Consider the following 26,524-nt stretch of genomic DNA (forward strand, 5'->3'; position numbering starts at 1 on the left):
TCCAAAGTCAGAACAGGCCTGCCCCCCCCGTTCATTTTGTGGTCTTTGAGTGGTGGTCCTCATGGGCTTTTTGCTTGTTCCAGAGGCCAAAACACTATCTTGGACCTGGATGGTGGGGAGGGAATGATGCCCTAGGAATGGAGCAGGAATACTCTAGGGATAGGTACTGTTGGAAAGGAGAGAAAGTACCCTTTCAAAAGTTCACTTTCATGATAACATCAATGATCCCTCTGATCATTGATGGTAAATAAAACATCCGGAGACTACATGCTCCATCTATTTTCAGTTTCACTTTCAATGATATTAGCATGCATGGCATATTGATCGTCATTGAAAATTATAAAATAATGTCTCGGGCTGTAAGAGAAGAGCTTCCCCAGCGGCCTAACAAAGGGGGCTGACAAGGGAAATCACGTCAAGTTTGAGCATTAAAAAGATTCTCACTCCAGTGTGCCAGGCTCCAGAGGTACTGCGGAGGACATGAAGGTCACCTAACTAACACCAGAGGGATTAAATTAAGAGAAGTCTATTTGCAGTATTTATAAAATTTTATAAAGAGTAAGGCAAGAGTGAGTGCTTAAGCTACAGAAATTTAGGATAGATGGTGACAAGACTAAGGAGAAGAGGGTGGATAGGTCTCTTGATCAAGGGCTGTATGGCGAAGACAGAATAATCAGGTAAAGCACTGCTTCGATCCAAAAACAACAATATGGAAAGTATTGAATCAGGTGCTTAAAGGAATGGACCACTAGAATACAATTATTCAAAGAGGGACAATATGCGAGGAGGAAGTTAGTGGATGAATACATCCTCATTTTCAGGAGAGCTGTATACATACACACCGTTCCCATATTAGCTCTTCGGGAACACAGTTGGCAATAGCCACTTAGTGTCAAATTAACCAGGAAGCTCGGTGGGGCTGTATGTTGGACCCCAGTCTCTGAGTGTATCCAGTGCTTTGTCCATAATACAGTACAGCTGCTGAGCAAGGGCGGCAGGGTTTGTAGCGGACAGTCGTGTTTCATGACAACAGTGGTGGCAAGAAGCAGTCGTGCACCATTGTTTTCCAGCCAGGCTGCAGAAGCACCTTTTTATGGGGAGAAGCAGTTTTGAACATTGCTTTTATTTAGGGAAACAATGGGAAGAACTCGCAGTACCGGCTTTTGACCCACATATCTGAAAGATAAATTGTTCAACCCACTCTTGCGTGATCCCGGAATGGATAGGGAGAGAGTCTGCAGCTATGATGCTCCCAGCAGGCTCCAAGATGGAGATGGGTCAGCAGCCATGAGAGGAGCAACAACAAATATAAAAACTGTTACCATTGAGGAAGCAGTGAAGATTACATTACATGGGGAATCCCGTCATCAAAAGTATTCAGCTCATCATTCACCTGGTGGTCATCTTAGATGATGAGATTCTGCACTTAATATAGTAATCCTTCTTAATTTCTATCCAAGAAAACTAATGTAAACTCAAGTCTGAGGTTTTGGCAGCTGTCAATGACGTAAACATGTTACTAATAAAACCCTATTCTTTGGCCATGGGCAGGTAACAATGTTCAATGCTGTGTTTAAAACAACAGAGTATTCCAGCCAGATGAAAGGGAATGATTCAAGCATGTGAATCTATGAAAGATGCAAAGATGGAGAATCAAATTAAGTGTGATCTTAATCCGTAAACTATACAACCCAACTCCTGAATTCCCTAATACCCTGCACTAGTCCTAACATGTTTCAATCCACAGGCATAAAAAACAGAGCATTTACGAAAAGGCATATCAGGGAATGATGGGACTGAATGGATGTGAAGAGGGCAACCCTCTATCTTGCGTCTAAAATGATCATGAACATCAAAAGCCTTGGTCACTCAAAACTTGTGACTGAAGGGGTTTACGCCTATGGGCCAGATTTAGAGTTTGGTGGATGGTTACTCTGTCACAAACGGGACGGATATTCTGTCCATCTTATCAAAAATGCATCATATTGTAATTCACTTGTAATAAGGCAGCTGGGATATCTGTCCCGTTTGTGACTCAGTACCTGTCGCCGAACAGTAAATCAGGCCTTATAAATCCAGGCGTTGATATGTTAAGTACCATTTGGATTTTACCTTTGATAGCACTCTCTCTGGTGGATTTATCGGCTTATGAATATTGCTCCAGGCATCAGAATGGATATGGAAACTGAAAAGCAATTCTCTGGTTGGTGGCGTCATGTGGTTCAGAGTAACACAGTTCAGAAAGAGAGCAGTGGAACAGCATATAAGTATAACCTATCTGCTCTGACATTAATTGCTTTCCAAGGGTCGTCACCACTCTAAGGCACAGAGCTATGAGCAAACTAGTGTGACCAGTATGCAGATCTATAGTTTGGGACCTGTTTGTATAAGAAAAGTAGACATTCTATAGAATGGGAGGAGGGATGGTCAATCAGGGATCAATGATCAAATAGAATTACAGAAGGACCTGATGGATATTTCTAATCACATAATCCTCACTCTATCAATATATACCAAAGCAGTACCTTCCCCAGTGGTGATTATGGCTCAGACCATACAGTCCTACAGGACAGCACGGGCAAAATGCCCATCCCAACAGACCAGACTGTCCAGGCAATAATGCTTTGCAAACGTATGCACTAATGCCATGTAGCAGCCTGACAGATATACAGAACAGGCAGGTGGAATGAGCCCTCAAACCTTCAGACAGCTGCTTCTTAACCAACGCATAGCAGATTTTCTGTTCAGCACTGCCTTGCCCTTCCATCACCCAACCAATGTCCCTTGGTACAATCAATATATAAACCTACAGCTCTCTTATTGTCCAAACGATGTAGTCTTCCTCCTCTTTTAAGGGGTGTGATGAGGCAAAGAATATCAGAAGAGTGATAGCCAGCATGACGAGGAAAGAGGTTACTACTTTCAGCAGGAATGCAGCTCAGATTTTCAGTACCAGCTTGTCTGAGAAGGGCGTCCTATAAGGCGACTGGACCAAAATGGCAGCTCATGCACAGAATAAGCATTTTTGGGGGCAAGCGATTTAGAGGACAGATCTTCCTGGGCTCAAATGGGGTGCACATTTTAAAAAGTGAGAACCAAATGCGAGTCCCATTGTGGCATCATGAATGGCTTCGGAGGAGACGTGCTGTAAACTTTAAAGAAATCTCATCAAAACAGGTGATATAAACAAAGAGGATTGATCCGGCAACCTCAAAAAGAGCCGACAAATAGACTTTGACAGTGCCAAACACAAGTCTTTGATGGACCAACGAGAAAAAAACAACACTTCAGGCAACTTGGCTTCTAGCAGGTCAATCCCACAGTTGTTGCACCAAGCCACAAACCTTTCTCAATGCCTGGGTTACACTGAGTTTGCAGATTAGCACTTGGCTGTCAAAGCCACATCAACTACTTCAAGAGAAAGGTGGAATGAGACTTAATGCAGCAGTTCAATCTCCATGCATGGCTGTCCAGAGTGCAGGGGCCGGTGTGCAGACACTGTCCAGTTGCAGTTACAGTAGATCAACCAGAGGCAGTAGATTGACCGGAGGACAGATGCTGATCATGCTCAGAAGTTCTGCACACTCTCCTGGCCCAAGCCAGAGCCTCCAGGATGTCTTGGGCTGGCTGGACTTGATGTTCATCACAACTAATGCCAAGCGGGGTAGAAGTGGAAAGGCATATATAAACCCAGAGCTCTAAGCAGAATGCATATCTGAGAAAGAGTCTTCTTGGGAATTCAAGCATGCAAACGTACTGACACTGCATGTTCTGAGCAGTGGTGAAAAGACTGAGTTAGGGTTCTACTCACTGCTGGGAAAATGCCATGTGCCGCCTCTCCGTGGAGCTGCTAATCATAATCTGCTAGCTGCGGCAACCAAGTTAATCTGCCCTGGTGTTTAAAGATCCCAACAGGTGGTTCATGACCAGAGAAAGGCCCAGGTATATCAGAAACTTCAAGGAGGTGCAGAGCATCCTGGGACATGACCCAAGATTCCACTCCACACTGCTTGTTGCGTTACCACATGGCGGTATTGTTATCTGTGAGCACTTGTACTAGCCTCCCCTTGATAGACGTCAGGAAGGCTTTCAATGCCAAGTAGATCACCCTTAACTCCAACAGACTGATGTGGAGCTTGGCTTCTGCAGGAGACCAGAGTCTTCCAAATTTGCACCTTATCCAGATTGCCTTCTTACCCAGTAGTGATGCATCTGAAACCACTGTCAGCTCTGGGTGGCGTAAGGAGAAGGGCCTGCCACTGACCCAATCATGGTCTAGCAACCACCACTAATATTTTTTTTACAGGTTCCTCCGAAACCTGGATGAAACCAGATAGGATCCTCTGGTGCTGTACCCACTGGGACTCCACATACCATTCCTGAGCCTGCATGTGTCATCTGGCATGTTGGACCAGTAGGATTCAGGAGGCCAGGAGGCCCAGTAAACTCAACTCTATTTTCACTGAGAACTAAGACAGAGGCTGAAATGTCACTATCATAGCATGAAAGTCCTCAGGGAAGGTACAGAAGAACAAGTTACTTACCTTCAGTAACGATGTATCTGTAAGAAACATTAGTTAGTTAGATTCCTCACCTTAGAATATCCCCAGGCGTCAGGCTGGATCCGGAAGATTTTTTGTAGCAATACCCCTTGCGCGTCGCTAGGCGTCGTCTGCGGCTCCGCGTCCATCGTTGGCATTGTGCGCCGGAATGACGTCCGAGTACTTAGACGCCGCCCTCGCGCGCTGACGTCAGTTCTTGTACATAGCTTTCCGCGCCAGGAACGCAGAGCCATGCAAGAGACCGACACTGGTGCCAAAAAAGTCTAGGGGCCTGAAAAGGATAACCTTAACCCTAGATGTCAGTTCCCAGAACGGGGAGGCTGGGTGAGTCGGTGAGGAATCTAACTAACTAATGTTTCTTACAGATACATCGTTACCGAAGGTAAGTAACTTGTTCATCTGAAAGAAACATGTTAGTTAGATTCCTCACCTTAGAATAGATACCCAAGCAATACTATCCCCGGTGGTGGGTCTGCGAACCAAGATCACACCAGAAAGTCCTGGAGGACAGAACGGCCAAAGAAGCCATCCCTCCGGACTTGGCTGTCTAGGCAATAATGCCTGGCAAACGTGTGTAGCGAAGCCCACGTCGCCGCCTGACTGATGTCTTGCAAAGGGACTGCCCGTCCCAAAGCGGTAGTAGCCGCTGTGGCCCGAGTAGAATGGGCTTGCAGCCCAACAGGAGGGTCCTTTTTTGCCAAGGAATAACAGATTTTTATACACAAAACGACCCACCGGGAGATGGTCCGTTTGTGCACAGCTTTCCCCTTCTTAGCACCCACATATCCAACGAAAAGTTGGTCGTCCACCCGGAACTGTTTTGTGCAGTCCAAATAAAAGGAGAGCGCACGTTTTGGGTCCAGACGGTGGAGCCTCTCTTCCTCTTTGGAAGGATGCGGAGGCGGAAAGAAGGTGGGCAAGGTGATAGATTGCCCAAGATGAAAGGGGGTCACCACTTTCGGTAGAAAGGAAGGACGAGGCCGAAGGACAACCTTGTCCGGATGAACAGATAGAAAAGGAGGCTTGGACGATAGAGCCTGGAGCTCACTCACCCGTCTAGCCGAGGTGATGGCTACCAGGAAAGCAGTCTTAAGCGTCAGAAGACGAAGAGGACAATTATGTAGAGGCTCAAAGGGAGCGCACATCCGAAATGTTAAGACAAGATTCAAGTCCCACTGAGGCATTACGAAAGGGTCAGGAGGGAGCGTGTGAGTAATGCCTTTAAGAAAGCGTGAAACTACAGGGGACTTGAAAAGAGAAGGCTGATCAGGAAGCCGTAAGAAGGCAGAGATGGCAGCAAGATAACCTTTCAAGGTGCCCAAGGCAGAGCCCTGCTGGGCCAAAGAAAGAAGAAAGAGGAGAACCTCAGAAAGAGGGGTGGAAAGGGGATCCACAGCCTTTGCTGTGCACCATGCCACAAATTTGTTCCACCGGCAGGCATATACCGTCTTTGTGGAGGGACGCCTGGCTGCCAGAATGATATCACAGACTTCAGGAGGCAAGTCAAATGGCATCAACTGCCGCCGCTCAATCTCCACGCATGGAGGTGGAGGCTAGACAGGTTCGGGTGGAGGACCGTCCCCTGCTGCTGCGACAGAAGATCCTCCCGAAGGGGCAGGCGTATCGGAGGATCGGTCAACATACTGAGTAGCTCGGGATACCAGTACCTTCGTGCCCAATCCGGAGCCACCAAGATGACTTGGGCCCGGTCGTGTCTGATCTTCTTCAGCACTCTGGGCAGAAGTGGTATAGGCGGAAAGGCGTACAACAGACCGCAACTCCACTCGCGACGAAAAGCGTCGCCGAGCGAGTGCCGCCTTGGAAATTCCAACGCGCAGAACTGCTGACATTGCGCGTTCTCGTCGGAGGCGAATAGATCTAACCAAGGCTCTCCCTACTGCTGAACGAGACCTTGCGCCACTTCTGAGTTCAGACGCCATTCGTGATCCATCATGCACCGGCGGCTGAGTTCGTCTGCTCTGGCGTTCAGAGAGCCCGCCAGATGTTGAACCACTAGGGTGACGCCCTGGTGTTCCAGCCATGTCCAGAGGCGCAGAGCCTCGTGACAAAGGGTCCACGACCCCACCCTGCCCTGTTTGTTGCAATACCACATGGCGGTGGTGTTGTCCGTGAACACCTGCACGACACTTCCCCGGACAGAGGGAAGGAAGGCTTTCAGTGCAAGTCGGATCGCTCTCAGCTCCAACAAGTTGATGTGGAGGCGAGACTCCGCCGGAGACCAGAGGCCTCTGATCTCCGCCTCTCCCATATGGCCACCCCATCCCAGGAGGGACGCATCCGTCACTACGACATGCTCCGGTAGGGGTAGGGAGAGGCTCTTGCCCGTGACCCAATCGCGGTCCTTGAGCCACCACTGCAACTGCTGTGCAGTGCCCTCCGAGATCACGACATGGTCGGATAGGTTGCCGTGATGCTGGGCCCAATGAAACTTCAGGTCCCACTGCAGAGCCCGCATGCGCCGCCTGGTGTGATGCACTAGTAGGATGCAGGAGGCCATAAGCCCCAGAAGCCGCAACACTAGCCTGACCGAAACCCAGGATAGAGGCCGAAAGATGGGAATCAGGGCCTGTATATCCCGGACCCGCTGTTCCGGTGGATAAACCCGGAACTGCGCCGAATCGAGATCCGCTCCGATGAAGAGGAGCTTCTGAGAGGGGCTCAGGTGTGACTTCGGCACGTTGATGGAAAACCCCAGCAAATGCAGGAGATCCGCCGTAGTCTGGAGGTGGGAGACGACCGCCTGGGGTGAGCCCGCCTTCAACAACCAGTCCTTGAGATAGGGGAAGACTGGAACCCCTGATCTGCACAGATGAGCTGCGACCACCGCCATCACTTTCGTGAACACCCGAGGGGCACTGGTAAGGCCGAAGGGGAGCACGGTGAACTGAAAGTGCTCCTGACCCACCATGAACCGCCGGTAACGCCGGTGGGCCGGCAGGACGGGGATGTGGAAATATGCGTCCTGCAAGTCCAACGCTACCATCCAATCTCCAGGGTCTAGGGCAGCGAGAACCTGATCCAAAGTCAACATTTTGAACCGTTCCTTCCGGAGGAAGGCATTGACGTTCCGGAGGTCCAAGATAGGGCGTAGGCCCCCTTTGCCCTTCTTGGGAACCAGAAAGTAGTGGGAATAACAACCACGACCTACTTCTGGGCTCGGAACGCGCTCGACGGCCTCTTTGGCCAAGAGGGCCGAAACTTCCTCTTGCAAAAGATTCAAATGATCCTCCGAGATACGGTGGTGCTGCGGTGGCATGGCTGGAGGGGTCGTCTCGAAGGGGAGGGAGTAGCCCCTTCGGACGATTTGCAGCACCCACCTGTCCGAAGTGATGGTACGCCAGTGGAGCAGGTGATGGCGAACTCTGCCTCCCACTGGCGAGGAATGGGCCTGAAAGCTCGGACTAGGAAGGCTTTGAGGCGGATGCTGCCGGGGTGGATGTGGACTGACCACGTTGTCCTCCAGTACCGCCTCAGCGGAAACCACGTCCGCGACCACGTGCAGGTTGGTTCTGCGGCCGGTGGCTAGGCGGACGTGAGGAGGTGCCCCTTCCTTGGCCACGAAAGGAGCGAAAAGCGGAAGTTTGTGGCCGCGGGGCCGAGAGGCCCAAGGACTTGGCCGTAGCCCGGGAGTCCTTGAAGCGAGCCAGCGCACTGTCCGCTTTCTCACCAAAAAGGCGAGTGCCATCAAAAGGCATGTCCATGAGAGTGCTCTGGACATCCCCTGAAAAGACGTGGACTGCAGCCAGGCGTGGCGTCGAAGCGCCACCGTGGTAGACATCGCCCTACCCAGCGAGTTCGTAGTGTCGAGTCCACATCGGATTGCATGGCGCGCTGCATCTCTCCCATCGGCCAGAGCTTGGGAAAGTTGTGCCCGGGCCTCCTCCGGGCACAGGGGCAGCACGTCCTCCACCGTATCCCACAGAGAGTGGGAATAACGGTCCAAGAGACAGGCGGTGTTCAAAGACCGCAGGCCCAAACTGAGCGAGGAGAACAACTTCTTACCGAACTGTTCCAGCCTCTTGGAATCCCGGTCCGGAGGGGCAGACGGGAAGGAGGATTCGGAGGTAGAGGCCTGGATAACCAGACTCTCGGGGGTGGGGTGTTGGGACAAAAAACTGGGGTCGCCCGGAGCAGGGCGGTGGCGCATGGCAACGTTCCTATCCACAGGAGGGACTGTGGAGGGCTTGGACCAGGTGCCCTGCAGAACGTCAATGAGGGCCTCATTGAATTGCAGCAGAGGCTCAGTGGAGCTTGCTGCAGACTGAAGCACCTCAGTGAGGATGTTAGTCCTCACAGCCACGGCAGGCAGCTCAAGCCCAAGGGCCGCGGCCGCCTTGCGCAGCACCACAGAAAAAGCTGCACCCTCCTCCGAAGCCACAGTCGGAGGAGAGATGAATCCAGTGTCCGGTGAGGTATCCAGACCACTGGCCTCCCCCAGTTCATCCGCCCAGTCCTGCGAAAGTTGGCCCTGAATGGCCAGAGGGTCCTCGGACCCCTCCCAGTCGCCCCCGTCATCCGATTCCTGGTAAACAGGATGAATGATCGGAGCCGGACGATAGACAAAATGTGTCTCTAGCTGCGTCGGATGCGGCGTCGAGCGGCGCCACACCAGCGTCGGGTCCGGACAGGGGCTGAACCGGGGATCGACGTCGACCGGAGTCGGCGTCGGAGGTGGCACCGGTGTTGACGCCGGCGGAGGAGGCGTGACGAGGTCGACCGGCATCGACGGGGGGCCCAGGCCTGGGCCCCTCGGGGACCTGCGGATTCGGGGCCGGAGCCTTTGACGGGGCCGGAGCCGCCGGCGCGCAAGGTCGCCCAGTCGAGTCCGCGGGGCCCGAAGGCGCGCCAGCGGGCGTCGACGGCTGGGCCAGGCCCCTCATGGCCGAGAGGAAGGCACTGACCTCCGCCGGCGTCGCGTCAGTCCCAGGGACCGGCGGGTATGGGGACGTACGCGGCGCCTGCGGCTCCGACGGAGCCGCGGGGTGGGACCACCCTGACCCTCGGCCGAGTCGCGCGACCGGCGAGGGGAGTCCGAAGAGCGGTGTCGCCTCTTGGACTTCTTGGATCGCTTCGACTTACCCGAAGACTTCGAGCCAGACGAGCGAGGATGTCGACTGCGGCTCCTTGGACCTCCTCCTGGACCGGGATAGAGAGGGGTGCGGAGCCGAGTGGCGAAGCTCGAGAAGCTTACGGGACCGCTCCCGCCTAGCTTTCGAGGTCAGGGCCATACAATCGGAACACGACTCCACGTCGTGGTCGGGCCCCAAACAGTACAGGCACCGGCGGTGATGGTCCGTCACCGACATCAGTCAGTGACAGTCGTCGCAGGCCTTGAAACCAGGCATCCTATCGGCACCAGAGTCGAGAAAGTGACCAAAAAGAGTCAAAATATTTAGTCAAAAAACGACTAAAAGGGGTAGCTCTCCCGGATCGGCGCTTACTGGCGCGGAAAAAATAAGAACTGACGTCAGCGCGCGAGGGCGGCGTCTAAGTACTCCGACGACGACGCCTAGCGAAGCGCAAGGGGTATTGCTACAAAAAATCTTACGGATCCAGTCTGACGCCTGGGGATATTCTAAGGTGAGGAATCTAACTAACGTGTTTCTTTCAGATCTGCATCGTATGTATGACAGCTCCAATGAAGGGGAGCATCAATGAAGGAGTCAGGTGTGACTTTAGCATGTTGATAGCGAACCCCAACAATGTTAAGAGATTTATCGTCGTCTAGAGGTAGTCTACGACTGCCTGAGGCAAGCCGACTTTCAACAGCCAATCATTGAGTTATGAAAAGACTTGTACCCCTCAAACCCCGAAAATGTGCTGCGACCACCCCATCACTTTTGTGAGCAGCGAGGGGCACTAGTGTGGCCAAAGAAGCGCTGCAACTTGGAAACGCTCCTGGCCTAATGCAAACAGCAGGTAATGTCTAAGGGCCTGCTGGACACTAATATGGATATGTGCGCCCTGCAGGTCCAACAGTACAATCCAGTCTCTGGAATTTAGGGTTGAATTAATCCTGAGCCATCTTCAGCATCCTGGATTTGTCCTCATATACGAAGGTGCTGAGAGAATGGAGATCTAAAATAGTATGAAAATCTATGGCCTTTTTGGCACAAGGAAGTAGTGGGAGTAATGCCTAGTTTTTACATCTGAGGCCAGGACCCACTCAATGGCTCAGGTGAAGGAGACGGTTCTTTCGGCGGCCTGGAAAAAAGACAAGATCTCATTCCAGGGTCACTCTTGCAGCGTTTATCAGGGTGTAGCTCCCTCCACACCGGCAAAGAGACAACACTTTCACCCTCTTACAAACAAGAAATGTGACAACAAAATCAAGTAGCGTTGGACTTACCAATTCGGCCTCAGTTTCGACTACAACAAACAGCACATCACTGATCTCAAAGTTGGCTTGGAATTGCTGGGCCTCCCGACTCCTGATCTGGAAGCAACAACAACCGAAGCAATGGGACCCCGACGTCACAACCCGCTGCCTGCGAAGTGAACCACGTCCAAGAAAGGGAACCATAGATGATGGCTGAGATCGACAACCAACAGGAAGTGCTCCGCATACACACCGCCTTCCGTCCAAGGTCGTCCGAGGTCAAATCCCCCCCCCCCCCTCCCCCCCTTCTCTGGAGCTATTGTCTCTTGGCTCTCATGGCGGTCAGGAAGATTTTATCACTGCGATTGCACAGAGGCTACTGTTTTCGGCGATCTGCATTACTTAAACACCCCCGAGATGGGCACGGCTGGGACCACTGGTGGCGGCATCCATCATACCACCTGAACGGGTGGGCCCACCAAAAGTCAAGGACTTATAGTATACTCGACGCAAGTTCATATTAGTTTTGTCGGGGTTTGTGATTTTCTTTTTTCTTCTAGGGGTTTTGGGAGGAAGTGGGAGGGGGAAGGAGACGTGGTGGTGGCATATACAACTCACACAGCGACGGGTTAGGGGGCTCGATGCTAGGATAGGGCGTGGACTCTTGAGATCTCCAGCCTTCCAGAGGCAGTTGGAGAGAGATGACGGCAAGGCTAAGAGCGAGGAAGACAGGGGCCACATTAGTTAAGATGGTTATTACCATAGCCTCATGGAATGTTAGAGGCCTCAATTCCCCACAGAAGAGACAAAAGGTATAGAAGTACCTCACAGACCATCATTTTGACATAGTGGCACTTCATGAGACACCTCCAGCGGACTGACGAATTACGACTTAAACACAAATCATACCCACTCATTTATAGATCATTGGCCCACACTAAGCACCGAGGGGTAGCTCTGATGTTCCACGCCTTAACGAAGTTCCAACCGTTAGACATATGGTCGGACAGGGAGGGTCAACTAGTCATGGTGAAAGGCACTCTGAGGGGCACATTATGCACTTTCATAGCGGTATACGCTCCGAACGCAGGCCAGACAAACTTTCTTCATTCCCTCCTTGATAAAATGGAGGATTTTGTTGAGGGACCACCAATTCTTTTAGGGGATTTCAATCTCACCTGGAAATCTGATGCAGACAGCCCTCATACCCAGAGAGCTGGGGCAGGCTGCTTCCCTGCAGACATTAAGCAAAGAATCCACAACACTGGCTTGAGGGACGCCTGGCGTACCTTATTCTCCCAAACAAGGGATTACACGTTTTACTCACATGTGCACCACACTTACTCCCGCTTAGACTACATGTTCATTAACCAACGACTGATGGGTCAGCTTACGGAGGCTAAAATATTTCCTCTTGCGATATCGGATCACTGTCCCCGTTTGATATGCCTAAATCGGAGCTCTACCACAACTAACTCTCCGAAATGGTACTTCCTGGTCTCCCTTACACGCGACATGGTACTTCGTACAGAACTACGCAATACCATCATGGACTACTTCAGGGTGAATAAACCGGAGGACACCTCCCCCAGTACCACGTGGAATGCCTTTAAGGCAGTTATTAGAGGGAAATGTATAGCACTCCATTCCTCTCTAAATAAACGGCGAGCGCGTGAGCGAGAGGATCTAGAGCGGGAACTAGAACAGGTGGAACTAGTCCATAAGAATAACCCCAACAGAGTAACTTTACGTGCCCTCACAGCTTTACGTGGGAAGTTAAAGACGATATATAACAACGGGGCTGAGTATACATTGCTCAAATTATGCCATACCTCATACACTCAAGGGAACAAGATTGGTAAGCACCTAGCGAGACAGTTGCGAGTGAAGCGAGAGAGAGAATTTATTAGTGGCATTCACGATCGGAATAATGTTTTAATTCACGCCGATTGGGAAAAGGCGGCCCTCTATGGGTCTTTTTATGAAGCACTATATACGTTAGAACCCAGAGATACCATCCAACAGGACAGGACGGCCATCTACAAGCACTGCGGTTTCCCCGCATCTCTCAGGCTACAAATGAGCTACTTTCGCCTCCTATCTCCACGGATGAAGTGAGAATGACTAGATCTGCTCTTAAAATGCATAATGCCCCTGGCTCTGATGACCTTACTGCCTACTTTTATAAAACCTTTGCCCCAGACCTCATTCCCCATCTCACAACCCTTTTTAATCAGATGGCTGAAACAGGGAAGTGACCCCCTCGATGGCCGAAGCAGTGGTTACGGTCATCTCCAAACCTGGGAAGAATGCCCAACTTTGCCCCTCTTATCGACCATTCGCGCTCCTCAATTTGGACACGAAAATGTACTCCTCTATTCTAGCTAATCAGATGCAAGACCTGATGCCGGACTTGATCCACCCCGATCAATCGGGCTTCATTAAGGGAAGGCAAACCCATGACAATATTAGATGAATCATACACCTAATAGAGAAAGCCAACAAAAAAGGGATCCCGGCAGTCCGAAAAGGCGTTCGACCGAGTTGACTGGGCGTTTTTATTTCTAGTCCTACAGGCTTATGGTTTCGCAGAGGGTCTCATACATATGATTAAGGCCAATTACTCACAGCCCGTTCTCGCGTCCAAGTCAACAGAGTATTGTCGGACCCATTCTCTCTTACGTGAGACACCAGGCAGGGGTTCCCACTCTCACCCCTGCTCTTTGCGTTAAGCATTGAACCTTTCGCGCTGTCCATCCGCAATAATGCATCCATACAGGGGATTCCCTTTGGAGGGGACGATCATAAAATTCCGCTTTTCGCGGACGATGTTCTCCTGACATTCGCAGACCCTGCACATTCCCTCCTGGCTCTGCAACTAGAACAAATTCGAGGTGGTGCCCGGATTCAAGGCCAACTTAGACAAATCTTACGTACTCAATCTTACTCTCCCGAAATCCGAAGCAAGCACCCTCCGGGCCCACTCTCCACTACAGTGATCGAGCCGCTCTGGTGCAGGAAACCAGGGTTCGAGCCTCGAGGTCGCGTCCACTTCCTGTGATTCTGGGCAAATCACTTAATCTCCCCATGCCTGAATGTGTAATGTAAATACGGTGCTATGTAAAGCGCTCCAATACCTTTGAGTCGAGTTCGCGCTATATAAATATGCAACAAAAAAAAAAAACAACAAAAAAAAAATATTTGGGGATCCAACTGACACCCCAGGTAGAAGGACTTTATAAAGCTAACTTTCCCCCATCGTGTGAGGATTCGGGATCTTCGGCGCCTACCTAGCGTCACAAAACTACAAATCCCAGCAGCCCTAGAACCAGGAAGTGGGCGTCTATAAGAAGACGTTGCGCACAGCAGAAGGCGTGCGTTATTTTGGAACCCAAGGATTCGTTCGTCACCATTGGAGCGATAAGTCCAAGAGGGAACGGAAATTACTGCAGGAGCGGAGGAATTGAGGAAGGCGTACCGGAGGACTCGACTTTCCCCGTCCCTCGGAGCTTGGCGACCAGGCGGGGGAGCTGTATCGGAGGACTCGACTTTCCCCGTCCCTCGGAGCTTGGCGACCAGGCGGGGGAGCTGCATCGGAGGACTCGACTTTCCCCGTCCCTCGGAGCTTGGCGACCAGGCGGGGGAGCTTAGTTGAAGTCAACGCGGTACACGAGAGGAAGCAGGTGAGTGGTAGCGGTTGAGCTCGGCTGAGCTTACCCTCCCTTCACCGTTCTGTTCCTTCGTGGACGTCCTTACCCCACCTCCCTTAATACCCCGGTCGAAGCTCGGTGGAGCTGAACATTCCGACAGCGCGTGCAGGAGCGCATTGGTATTATCGAGCTCGGAGGAGCTTAACTATCTGTCGGCGCGTGCAGGAGTGCATTGGTGTTATCGAGCTCGGAGGAGCTTACAGTTTATTGGCGGCGCTAAAGGGAGCGAGACTTTGGAGAGTAATCACCGGTGTAGCAATCATTCACCGACGGCCTCGGAGGAGCGCCAACAAGCTTAAAGGAGTGAGACATTGGAGCTGGAAAAAGGGGGCACTAAGCTAGGAAAGATTGGAATAGAAACCTGGCGTGTTGAGATTCACATAGGTGAAGGAGCGCTACATCGTAGGGATCCCCGGCGGCGGTGTCTCCACCGTGGAAGCCTTTTTGTTAGGTTGTCTTTTGAGTTACACCATTACCCTAGGGAAGGGGATTAGTTCACTCATAGAAAAGGTCTGACGTAAGATCTACTCTGTTATGGTACAGGGAGGAAAGTGCACTAGGGGTCTAAGTGAGAGATTGATGGAGGTTCTATGAATACCTGTGGGAGTGTCTGGTATTGTGCACCAGGTGGGTGGACTCTCAGGAAGAGAGGTCTGTGCCCGCAGTAATAGTAGTAACCCCATTGTCTAGTGAGACCTAATGAGTGTAGACTGTTCATATTTGTTATATGTATGTTTTGTCGTTTCAGAATCTTTTCCCTGCTGACCCTTCCCCACACCCTTTCCCTCACCTGATCACCTCTGGGCTCTGTAACCCTTGGTTGGAGTCCGGGGAGATCAGGAGGTGGACCTATTTATCATCACCCGGATCCCGAGGAGTTCTGCAACCTGACTCCGAATTTAGAATGACCTTAAGCGGTGGAAGTCTCTCTTTATTTTCTGGCTAGGCCGCATCCACGCTATTAAGATGACCCTACTGCCCAAACTGATGCATCTCTTTCAGGCATTGCCCATAGAATTAGGCTCGAGCTTCCTACCCACCATCAAATCTCTCCTCACTAAGTTTGTTTGGCAGGGAGGACGGGCGCGTCTCGCCTTCTCTATCCTGCGTAGACCTAGATCAAAGGGAGGGGTGGGAATGCCTGATGTCGGGCTTTACTATAAGGCGGCACAATTGAGGACAGTGACGGAATGGTTCAAAAGGGAATCTGGGAAGCACTGGCTTCCCATGGATCGGAGAGTAGTGGGGAGGACAAAGTGGGATTTGATCTGGAAGCATAGGAAGGATCGCCCAACAAACGCATACATTAGCACACCCACTCGTACGGTCCTGAAAGTCTGGGATTCCTTAGCAGGAAACGAGGCGTGGACCACGTTCCCCTCTCCCTACACTCCGATCCATTTCAACCCGGCTTTCCCTCCAGCCTTACATGAATGGCCATTCGATGCCTGGAGGGAGGGGGGATGCCTCATGCTAGACCACTTATTCCACAATTATGACATCTTAACATTTGATAACTGCAGAAGAGAGTTTCACCGATCCCCAGACTAACACTTTCACTACATGCAGCTGCGGCATTGGGCGCTCACCCCACACACACACGAGATAATCCTACGCGGGAGAAAACGGGGTTTGAAAAGTATGTGAGGACAGTGGGTTCAATGAAAGGGGTGATCTCCTTTCTCTATAATTATCTACTTTCCATTTATCTACTTTCCACTTCACATTTCGCCCAGCCGCGTTACATGTCTATGTGGGAGCACCTGGTACACCAAGATAAACAGACCAAGGAATGGGCAGCACTCTGGTTCGACATTTCAAAATGTAACCATTCCCTGGCGCTCAGAGAAGCACACTTTAAAACTCTAATGGACTGGTACTTCTACCCCGCCAAACTTAAAAGCATTTTCCCCAAACACGTCAGATAGATGCTGGAGGTGGTGTGGGCTGCTAGGTGATTTCCAACATATATGGTGGGACAGTCCCTCCATTCGACCTTTTTGGGAGGATATCCTAGCCCAGTTCAAAACCATACTGGGATACCCCATACCGACGTCCATGGAGGGAATTCTCCTGGGTCTCCGGGACCCTGCTCTAGAACATCAGACCAGGGCCGATAAGGCCATTATGTGGACTTGCATTGGGGCCGCGAAGATCACAATTGCAGCCGCATGGAAGAAGAAGACTACTCCTGCCATCTCGGTGTGGCATGCCAGACTGTGGAAACTTTTATGTCTAGAAAGAATGGCGGACATATTCCGCGATGATTACAAGGGATTTGAATATAAGTGGGGCCCCCTTGTCGCCTTCCTTACACGAGGTCTACTGCTGGCGGTCTGCCCTCCGTCTGTTAGAGACATGCATCGTTTCCAATTTTAACATCTTAATCCTTAGCCTAGCCACCCGTTTACGCACCACTACGTGATTTGCCACCACGCTCCTCTTAAGTAGGAGGGGGAAAAGGTAATTGAGTTCATTGTTATGTCTTTGATTTTTCTTTCTTCTATGGAGTTCCTCCCCAGTTGGGAGGCTGAAGCTTCAATTTAACAGGACAGTGCAGATTATGAGGCCCCATGGAAGGGTAGGACTTATTAGCTTCTTGAACTGTGATACACTTTATAGAAGGTCCCCCCACCGTGGTTAGCCGCAGTTTCATATGGGAGATAAGCTCCCATCTTGATTACGCAACCGATGCCGTTTAGGTTTTGTTTACCTACAATACTCCTGTCATTGTACGGTACATACTGTTAACTTAAACAAATGCCAATAAACATATGTTTTACAAAAAAAGACCCTCCCCTTCCAGCCACAAAAATTGACAAGTGTTCCTCTGTCAGCCATGTTGGATGGAAGAGGGTAAAAACGGCAGGGCAGAAAGGAATGGTAGGGTGTAGCCTTACTTGAACATTTGGATGACCCATGCATCTGAAGATATGTGCTGCCACCTTTGCAGGAAATGTCAGATTCTGCCTCCTACATGGTGGGTGTGTGTTGAAAAGCACACATTAAAATAAAGTGATTTTGTGGTTGTGGTTGCTGGAGGGGAGGGAAATGAACTGCAAATAATTCTTCCCGATGCCCTGAATGCTGTTTGGTGGCCGTGGTCTCAGCCACAAAATGGCTGGGCAGGCTGTTGTGCAAGTGGTGGTGGTGTCTGGCATTAGCAGTATTGAAAAAAGCCCAGTGTAGCCACTAAAGGGCTAAAACTGCTGCAGAAATTGTCTCCTATGAGCAGACATCCCCAGAGAACATGCTGTGTCATTAATCATCTTAAAGAGTTCCAGGGCTGAATCTTCTTTTTCACCATGAAATGGTACTACATGCATCCCAGCCATGCTGCAAAGACTGGGTTAAACAAGTGCTTAGGTCCTCAGGAACTGCGGTCAGGTTTTATACAACTGCTTCCCACAAAACATGACTGTTGGGCCGAGAAGGAAGCTGGTATTGACTGAGAAGAAAGCAAGGCTGGCCGAAGAAAACATGTGCTTGCTGACAGTTTCCATGCACTTAGGCTCACTACCAAAAGAAGTCATGGGGAAGGCATTATGGTTGACTGCTTGTGAACGCCGGGACCACTAAGATCTTAGGTGTAGGGTACTGTTTAAGTCCAGTGCCTGTCTATTGCAACGAGATACCGGTCTATTAACTGTGGGCTCAGAACATGACTTTGCCCAAGTGTCTAAAACAGTATCCCTCAAGGCCTCATTGAATGAGAGTAAAGGTTCAGCTGGTGCCTGTCCACACTGAAGAACCTCTGTTAAAACATTTTGCTTTCACCTTCATTGAGGGTATCTGCGGGTCAAGGTCCCTAGCAGCCCACCTCATGACCATCATAACAGAAGCACTCTCCTCAGTGGAAGGACTAGGTGGAGATACAAGCTCAGTGTCTGGGGACGTGCCCAGACCACTAGCATCCTGTAGTTCAGAGTAGTAATAGGCCTCATAATATTAAAGGGTGAATGTGCCTCCTTTATCAAAGTCATTATTAACAGAATCTCACCCAAAGAGCTGAAGTAGCTTATGAGCTTTACTGCGTGGTAATGGCAAGCTATCCGAGTCAGAGGGATTTATTATTGGCTGAACCCCCAAAAGATTAGGACAAGGCCTCAGTCAAAGTCGGCGTGGAGTCGGAATCCTATTATGAGTTTTGGCTCCTCTCCTGGCGCTGGAGGCGTCTTCACCAGCATCAATGAGAAAAGAACCGCAGCACAGATTGGCTCCAGAACTGAAGTTGACACTGAAGCTGGTGCGGAACCAGATGAAGACTCAAGATACATAAAAGGCACCAACAGCAATCCTCTCTTAATTTTGAGTGTGGCAGGAAGGGATCAATTCCTTCTTTGGTTTCTCATGCTTTTCTTATATTTACCCAAATGCTTGGACTGTTAGGAGTATGTGCTATGGGAAGGACTTCAGGAATAGGAAGCTCCATTTGATTTCAACTCGTCAGGGTGAAGAGTATTTTGATGTTTGACAATGCAGAGTTCTATTTCGCAGTCCCATACGGCCTTTGGGTTCATCTGGGCATAGCTGTCAGACATTGGAGTAATTCTCTGACACCAGGAATCACAGACATACCTCGTGGGGATCTGTCACAGACATCTGTTTGCGACACTCACTACGGGGTTCAAATCCTTTAAATTTTAGAGGTAACATATTGTCCCTTGCACACCAGAAAAGAAAACTTGGAGAAAAAATACTTGTCAAAGAGGAGTAAGAAAGGAACTGATGTCAGAGTGTCTGGGTGGTGCTTATATGCAGCCCTACTTTTCACTTCTGGAGTGGTTCAATGGTGAGCCGCACAACACCACCTAAGGGCACACAGGAGTACTGCTATTACGTTTTCTGATACATGCCGAAACCTGGGTAAATATTGATAATGTGGGGAATCGCGGTTAGAAGTGCCCATCACAAGGACTTGTCTGCTCCTCTGATTATCTGATTTTCAATGTTTAACAAGTGCTCATTCACCATTAATCCTTCACTCTTTTTGTTATCAATGATGTTATAGTGAACTTACAAATTGTAATAAGGTCCTCAGTGTTCTGAAATCACCAGACAGCTTCAGCTCTTTCTTGACATTTGCGATGACCCTGGCAGAGTCAATAGCCAGATGGAGCTGGTGGTACTGTTCAATCTGCTGCACGCGGAAATCTATCCAGTCTCCCTTGTCTTTCACATCAAGATGATGCATGATCTGGAGCTCCTCCTTCAGCTCTTTATAACTGTCTTTGTAGTCTCTGAAAATGTCAGCCACCACTTTGAATGTGAGCTTCCCCGATTGCAGGTTTTTATATATTTCTCTGTACTGTTCAAAGCATGCATCAAACAGTTCATATTTTAACTCTTCCAATGTAAGTTCTTGGTCATGATCCTCGTCGTCCTCACCCCCAACAGCCTTGGCTTCTCTTTCCCAACAAAGACCGAAGATATGGCTGTCTTTAAATTCATGCAACTGCTTAGCCATTTCCATGACTTCGTCACTCAGGTTGTAATAGGTCACCATAACCTCCTCTGACTCAGAGATAGAGTCCAGCAGCTTCACGTTCACCATGTCATCGAGTTTTTTATTGCCTACATCAGCTAAATGGAGTTGAGTAACTTCACCAGTGTCCACTGCAAAAGAAAGAACAACCATTAAACACGTATGCATAAGGCAAGGGCTTAGATGCAAATTTTAACACTAATCATTTGTTCAGTTTTTGATAATGTTTGAGTTACTGACTGTAGTCACTCTAGCACAGGCACTCCTCATTTTACGTTACTCCAGAAATTTGAGACGCCAGCAAGTAGGTGACAATGTAGGGCCATTTCTCAGTACAAACAATACAGAAATATAAATCCCATGTATACTGGTGGCTTGATCTTACCCAGACCCTTCCTGCTTTGCAAACCTGTATGGTTTAGGTCATCAGCCCTTATTCTCTGCCAAAACAAGATATTAAGAGGCCAGTTAGACTACAACATGATAGGTGAGTAAGCTGTCTGGAAAGAGATTGACTAGAAACTACCATTAATAAGCCACTTAAGTGATTGGCTTCTATTTGCTGTAAAACACTAATCTATACAAGCCCTATTAACATTAGGAAGAAAAATGGGGCGTGCCTCAGGGTGGCACCCTAATTTCAGCTAGACTCCTAGCGAGCCAGCATGAACCCGAAACCCCATATTCAACCAGGGAATCGTGTTAGATAAGATGTGCTCACTTATTTTGGGAGAGGGTCATAAACTACCCTGCTAAGATGGCAACCAAGCTCGACTGAACGAGAAAGTCTGAAAAGATATACGGCAGGATACATGCTCTTCAGGGGAGGAAGCCACAAGAAGAGGTATCATTAACTGCACCATGAAAGCAAGAGGGCCGTGACTAAGGACCAGAAGCATGCCCAACATGATATGGAGACATGAGTCGTCTCAGCAAGAAGCCAGCCAAGGCCTGGAAGAAGGAATAGAAGAATAGTATTTTGTCTTTATGGAAAAGATTTTGACTTGCTTGTTATTTATAAGAGTATAATTTAAATGTATTCACAAACAATTGAATCTATTGAACTATGATGTTTGTAGCATGCACAAAAACAAGAAAGCATCAAGTATCCCATCTTGAATTTCTATTTATCACATGATCCGTTATTGAGTTTGCACATTAAAATTTTCTAGTGCAAGAATGAAGAAAGCACTTGTGTCATTCAATTGGAAGCCAGACTACCACCTCAAGTTCACAATCAAAGTGGAAGCTGAACAGTCATTTAAAAAAGTCCAAATTCATGGTCAGCTGAACTCGCTTTAAAAAAAAAAAAAAAAAAAAAAAAGGCATTTCTTGATTACTTCCAATTATTTATAAAGAAAATGTGGCTCAATGGTGTGCCGACGTGTTTTGACCAACATAAATATTCCCAAATGTCTTCTCGGGAGTAAAATCAAGGACCTTAAAGATGTCACTAAGTATCCAATGTGTCATTAACCACCCCCCACCCCCTTGAGAACAAATTAACTATTGTTGGCCGCCAGACTGTAGTAAAATCTTTGTGTAGACAGGAGGTAACTGCAATCCATAGATTACTTGGTTGGTAAGAGCTTATCGAGAGGCTAAACAGTCTACTTTGCAAGGGCTGACTAGTGTGCACCCACACTCTCCCCACGGTTTAATAATATTGAATCAGTTCTTCCAAAAAAATGTTCACTAAGGGCAGCACCACATTTCACCGTGGTCTGGACTAATCCAGTGTGCCTAACTGGGAAGTGAGATCAGCAGACCCCCGATCCAGAGAAAAAGGTAGTGGCCAACACTTGTAGAGAAAGGAAAATGCTACTTACCCAGTATGCATCTGTTTTTGGCATGGACAACTGTAGATTCACAAACTTTGCGAGAGTCTGCCATCTAGTGTTGGGTCTGGATGCTTGCATTTTGTTTTTGTTTGAAGAAGTCTTTTCCAGTCACGAGGTAGGTGACTCCTCTTTTCGGTGATAGTGCGCATGGGCATCGGCTCCATTGTTAGATTGTTTTCCCGCAGAGGGTGAGAATGGAGCTAGTAAGAGTAGAATAGAGATGTCCATGTGTATGTATCTAACTAAGATAGTACTGGAACAGTTACAGGTACCTGGGAAGGTGGGAGGGCGCATGTGAATCTACAGCTCCACATGCCAAGAACAGATGCATACTGGGTAAGTAGCATTTTCCATTCGAGGCATGTGAGCTGTAGATCATATGCTTTGCATAGACTGTACAGCAGTAATCTCCCAGAGGGTGGCTAACCTGTAGCTGTTGCAGTCGTTTGAGTTAGTGTACGTAGAACTGCCTGGCCTACATTAGCTTGATGTCTAGCTAACACCTCTACACAATACTGTTTTGTAAATGTGTGTGGTATAGACTGTTGTAGCTTTACAGATGTCAGCTATGGAAATGTTTCCTAAGAAAGCCATAGAAGCCACTGGTTTGTGTGTGGAGCACGCTCTAGCGGGAATTGTTAATGTTCTTTTTTCTCTTTTGCATAGCATATTTGAATGCACTTGACTATCCACCTTGCAATGTCTGATTTTGATATAGGATTGCCTTTATGTGGTGGAGCAAAAGCGACAAATAGTTGTTTTGTGTTGTGGAAAGGTTTTGTCCTTTATATTTAGTAAAGAATTTCTATTTTTACATCTTAAGTGTGTAAAGCACGTTCTGCCACAGAATCTGGTAGAGGGAAGAACACGGGCAACACAACAGATTGGTTGATATGAAAAGCAGTAATGACCTTTGGTAAAAATGTTGGGTTGGTCCAAAGAACCATTTTGTTTTGCTGTATTTGTAAGAATGGTTCTTCTATGGTTAGTGCATGAAGCTCATCCACTCTCCTGAGAGATGTGATAGCTATGAGGAAAGCTACCTTCCAAGTGAGAAGGAATATGCTACTTACCAGTATGCATCTGTTCTTGGCATGTAGAGCTGCAGATCTACACACTTTTGCATAGATCGCCATCTGGTGTTGGGCCTGGATGTTTGCAGTTTCTTTTTCCTCTTGGAAAGTCTTTGGAAGTCACGAGGTCGGTGACTCCTCCCTTGGTTTGTATTGCGCATGGGCTTCGGCTCCATCCTCAGATTGTTTTTTCGCCAACAGGGAAAGATGGAGCGTAGTAATAACAGTGAAGAAACCCATGTGTGTTGAATCTAAATAAGATAGACTGGAACAGATACAGGTAGCCGGGGAGGTGGGTGGGCGTGTGTAGATCTGCAGCTGTACATGCCAAGAACAGATGCATACTGGTAAGTAGCATATTCCGTTCGAGGCATATGAGCTGCAGATTATACACTGTGCATAGATTATATAGCAGTACCCAACCCTAGCGGCGACCACCGGCATCCGTTGCAGTCGTTTGAAACAGTGTTTTTAGTACAGCGTGGCCCACACTAGCTTGTTGCTTGGTTTGCACATCTACACAGTAATGTTTTGTGAAGGTGTGCGGTGTTGACCATGTCGCTGCTTTGCAGATGTCATCTAGTGGTATGTTCCCTAGGAAAGCCATAGAAGCCCCTATCTTCCTTGTAGAGTGGGCTTTAGGGGGAACCGATAGCGTTCGAGGCATATGAGCTGCAGATTACACACTTTTGCATAGACTATATAGCAGTTCCCAACCTTAGCGGCGACCACCGGTATCTGTTGCAGTGGTTTGAAATAGTGTTTTTAGTACAGCCTGGCCCACACTAGCTTGTTGCTTGGTTTGCACATCTACACAGTAATGTTTAGTGAAAGTGTGCGGTGTTGACCATGTAGCTGCTTTGCAGATATCATCTAATGGGATGTTCCCTAGAAAAGCCATAGAAGCCCCTATCTTTCTTGTAGAGTGGGCTTTAGGGGGAACAGATAGCGTGCGTTTTGCTTTGTGGTAGCAAATTTGTATGCATTTTACAATCCACCTAGCTATCCCTGATTTCGAGATGGGGTTGCCTTTATGAGGTGGAGAGAAAGAGACAAACAGTTGCTTTGTCTTTCTAAAAGGTTGAGATCTCTGGATATAGTAAAGCAAGGCCTTTTTAACATCCAGTGTGTGTAGAGCCCTTTCTGCAACAGTTTGAGGTCGCGAGAAAAAAAACGGTAATTCTACAGATTGGTTTAGATGAAAGGGTGAGATGACTTTGGGTAGGAATTTTGGGTTGGTACGGAGGACAACCTTGTTCGGGTGCATTTGGAGAAAAGGTTCTTGTATAGTAAGTGCTTGTATCTCACTGACCCTTCTAAGGGAGGTGATGGCAACAAGTACAGCTGTTTTCCATGTGAGGAATTGCAGTTTGCATTTATGCAAAGGTTCGAAAGGCGGTCCCATTAGCCTTGTGAGAACTATATTTAAGTTCCAAACAGGTGAGGGTGGCACTCTGAGGGGAATTATTCGTTTTAGGCCTTCCATGAAGGCTTTAATGGCAGGTACTCTGAAAAGTAATAGGTGCTGTCTGTTTTGTAGGTAAGCAGCAATTGCTGCGAAGTGTAGCCGAATGGATGTATATGCTAGGTTACACCTTTGTAGATGGAGCAAGTAGCATATGATGTGCTGTATAGATAAGTCTAGAGGGTTGATTGTGTTATGGCAATAAACAACAAATCTTTTCCACTTTGCAGCGTAGCAGGCTCTAGTGGTAGGGCGTCTAGCTTCTCTGATGACGTTGATACAGTCAGGGGAAGGTTAAGGTATCCGAATTCTAGGATCTCAGGAGCCAGATCGCAAGGTTGAGCTGAGCTGGGTCCGGGTGTCTGATCTCTCCATGGTTCTGGGTTAGGAGGCATGGTGAGAGGTGTAAGTTTTGGTGTGGCACTACCGAGAGTTCCAGCAGCGTGGTGTACCACGGTTGTCTGGCCCATGTTGGAGCTACTAGAATCAGTGTGAGGGAGTGCTGTTGCAGCTTTCGCACCACTAATGGAATTAGTGGGAGAGGTGGAAAGGCGTACGCAAATTTGCCTGACCAGTTCATCCATATCGCATTGCCTTTGGACAATGGGTGTGGGTATCTGGCGGCGAAGCTTGGAAATTTTTTGTTTTCGTGGGTGGCGAAGAGGTCTATGTGTGGATGCCCCCACATCTGAAAGAATGGGTGAAGAACTTGTGGGTGAAGTTCCCACTCGTGGATCTGCTGCGTCTGTCTGCTGAGCAGATCTGCCATGGTGTTTTGGACTCCTGGGACATGTTGGGCTAGGAGAAAGATTTTGTGTGGAATTGCCCATCTCCATATGCTCTGTGCTAGTTGAGAGAGCTGTGGAGAGTGTGTGCCGCCTTGTTTTTTAATGTAGTACATGGCCGTCATGTTGTCTGTGCGAATAAGGACTGCCTTGCCTAAAATCTGTGTCTGAAAGGATTTTAGGGCTAGAAAGATTGCCAGTAACTCCAGATGGTTGATGTGGAGTAACTTTTGTTGCGGCGTCCATGTGCCCTGCACTGTGAGATGTAGTAGATGAGCTCCCCAGCCGGAGAGCGATGCGTCCGTTGTTAGGATTATTTGTGGAACCGGGTCCAGGAACGGTCGACCTCTGGAAAGATTTGTGGTGTTCCACCACTGCAGAGAGCGATGGGTGCGACCGTCTACCAACACCAGATCTGTCAGTTGCCCCTGGGCCTGGTTCCATTGGCGCGCTAAGCACTCTTGGAGTGGACGCATCTGGCATGAGGCACTATGAAAATGCAAGAGGCCATCATCCCTATCAGTTGCATAAACACTCTTGCTGGGAGGGAGTGTTGAAGTGTGAATTTTTGACGCAAAGCCTGAATGCTTGCAATCCTGGCCGGATTGGGGTAGGCTATGGCTTTTGAGGTGTCTATGGTGGCACCGAGGTATTGCTTTATGCGGGATGGTGTTAGCTGGGACTTTTGCTGGTTCACTGTGAAGCCTAGTTGGTGAAGTAGTTGGATTGTAGTGGCGGTGTGGTGTACACATTGGTTGTAGGACGCGGCTTTTATGAGCCAGTCGTCCAAACATGGGAAGACGTGAATGTGCTGTCTTCTGAGATGTGCCGTCACTACCGCTAGGCACTTGGTGAATACCCTTGGTGCCGTTGTGACCCCGAATGGGAGCACCTTGAACTGGTAGTGTTGCCCGTCCACTACAAATTTGAGGTACTTTCTGTGGGCATGGTGTACCGGAATGTGAAAGTATGCGTCTTTCAAGTCCAGTGTGGTGAGAAAGTCGTTCTGGGAGAGGAGCGGAAGTACCTGCTGAAGTGTTACCATGTGAAAATGGTCCGAATGTATGTATGTGTTTAGAGGCCGGAGATCTAAGATAGGTAGTAGAGTCTCGTCTCTTTTTGGTATCAGAAAATATAGGGAGTAGACCCCTACATTTTGCTGATCGGGGGGGGACCTGTTCTATTGCGTGTTTTTGTAGGAGGGAGATTATCTCCTGTTTCAGTAACGTGGAATGTTCTTGTGACATTGGGCGTTTTCTGGGT

At 48.9% G+C, this 26,524-nt stretch overlaps 1 protein-coding gene across 2 annotated transcripts in view; it reads right to left on the reverse strand.

Annotated features, from left to right (window-relative positions):
- The window catches only part of RNF213 (ring finger protein 213), a 2,329,248-nt gene that overhangs the window by 1,203,977 nt on the left and 1,098,747 nt on the right, over positions 1 to 26,524 (reverse strand). For both annotated transcript variants that reach the window (XM_085617427.1, XM_085617426.1), the window contains exon 19: positions 19,633 to 20,228. In XM_085617427.1, coding sequence (XP_085473553.1) covers positions 19,633 to 20,228 — 596 coding nt within the window. The remainder of the gene's footprint in view (positions 1 to 19,632; positions 20,229 to 26,524) is intronic.

Source organism: Triturus cristatus, chromosome 7, assembly GCF_964204655.1.
Source record: "Triturus cristatus chromosome 7, aTriCri1.1, whole genome shotgun sequence".
NCBI lineage: Eukaryota > Metazoa > Chordata > Amphibia > Caudata > Salamandridae > Triturus > Triturus cristatus.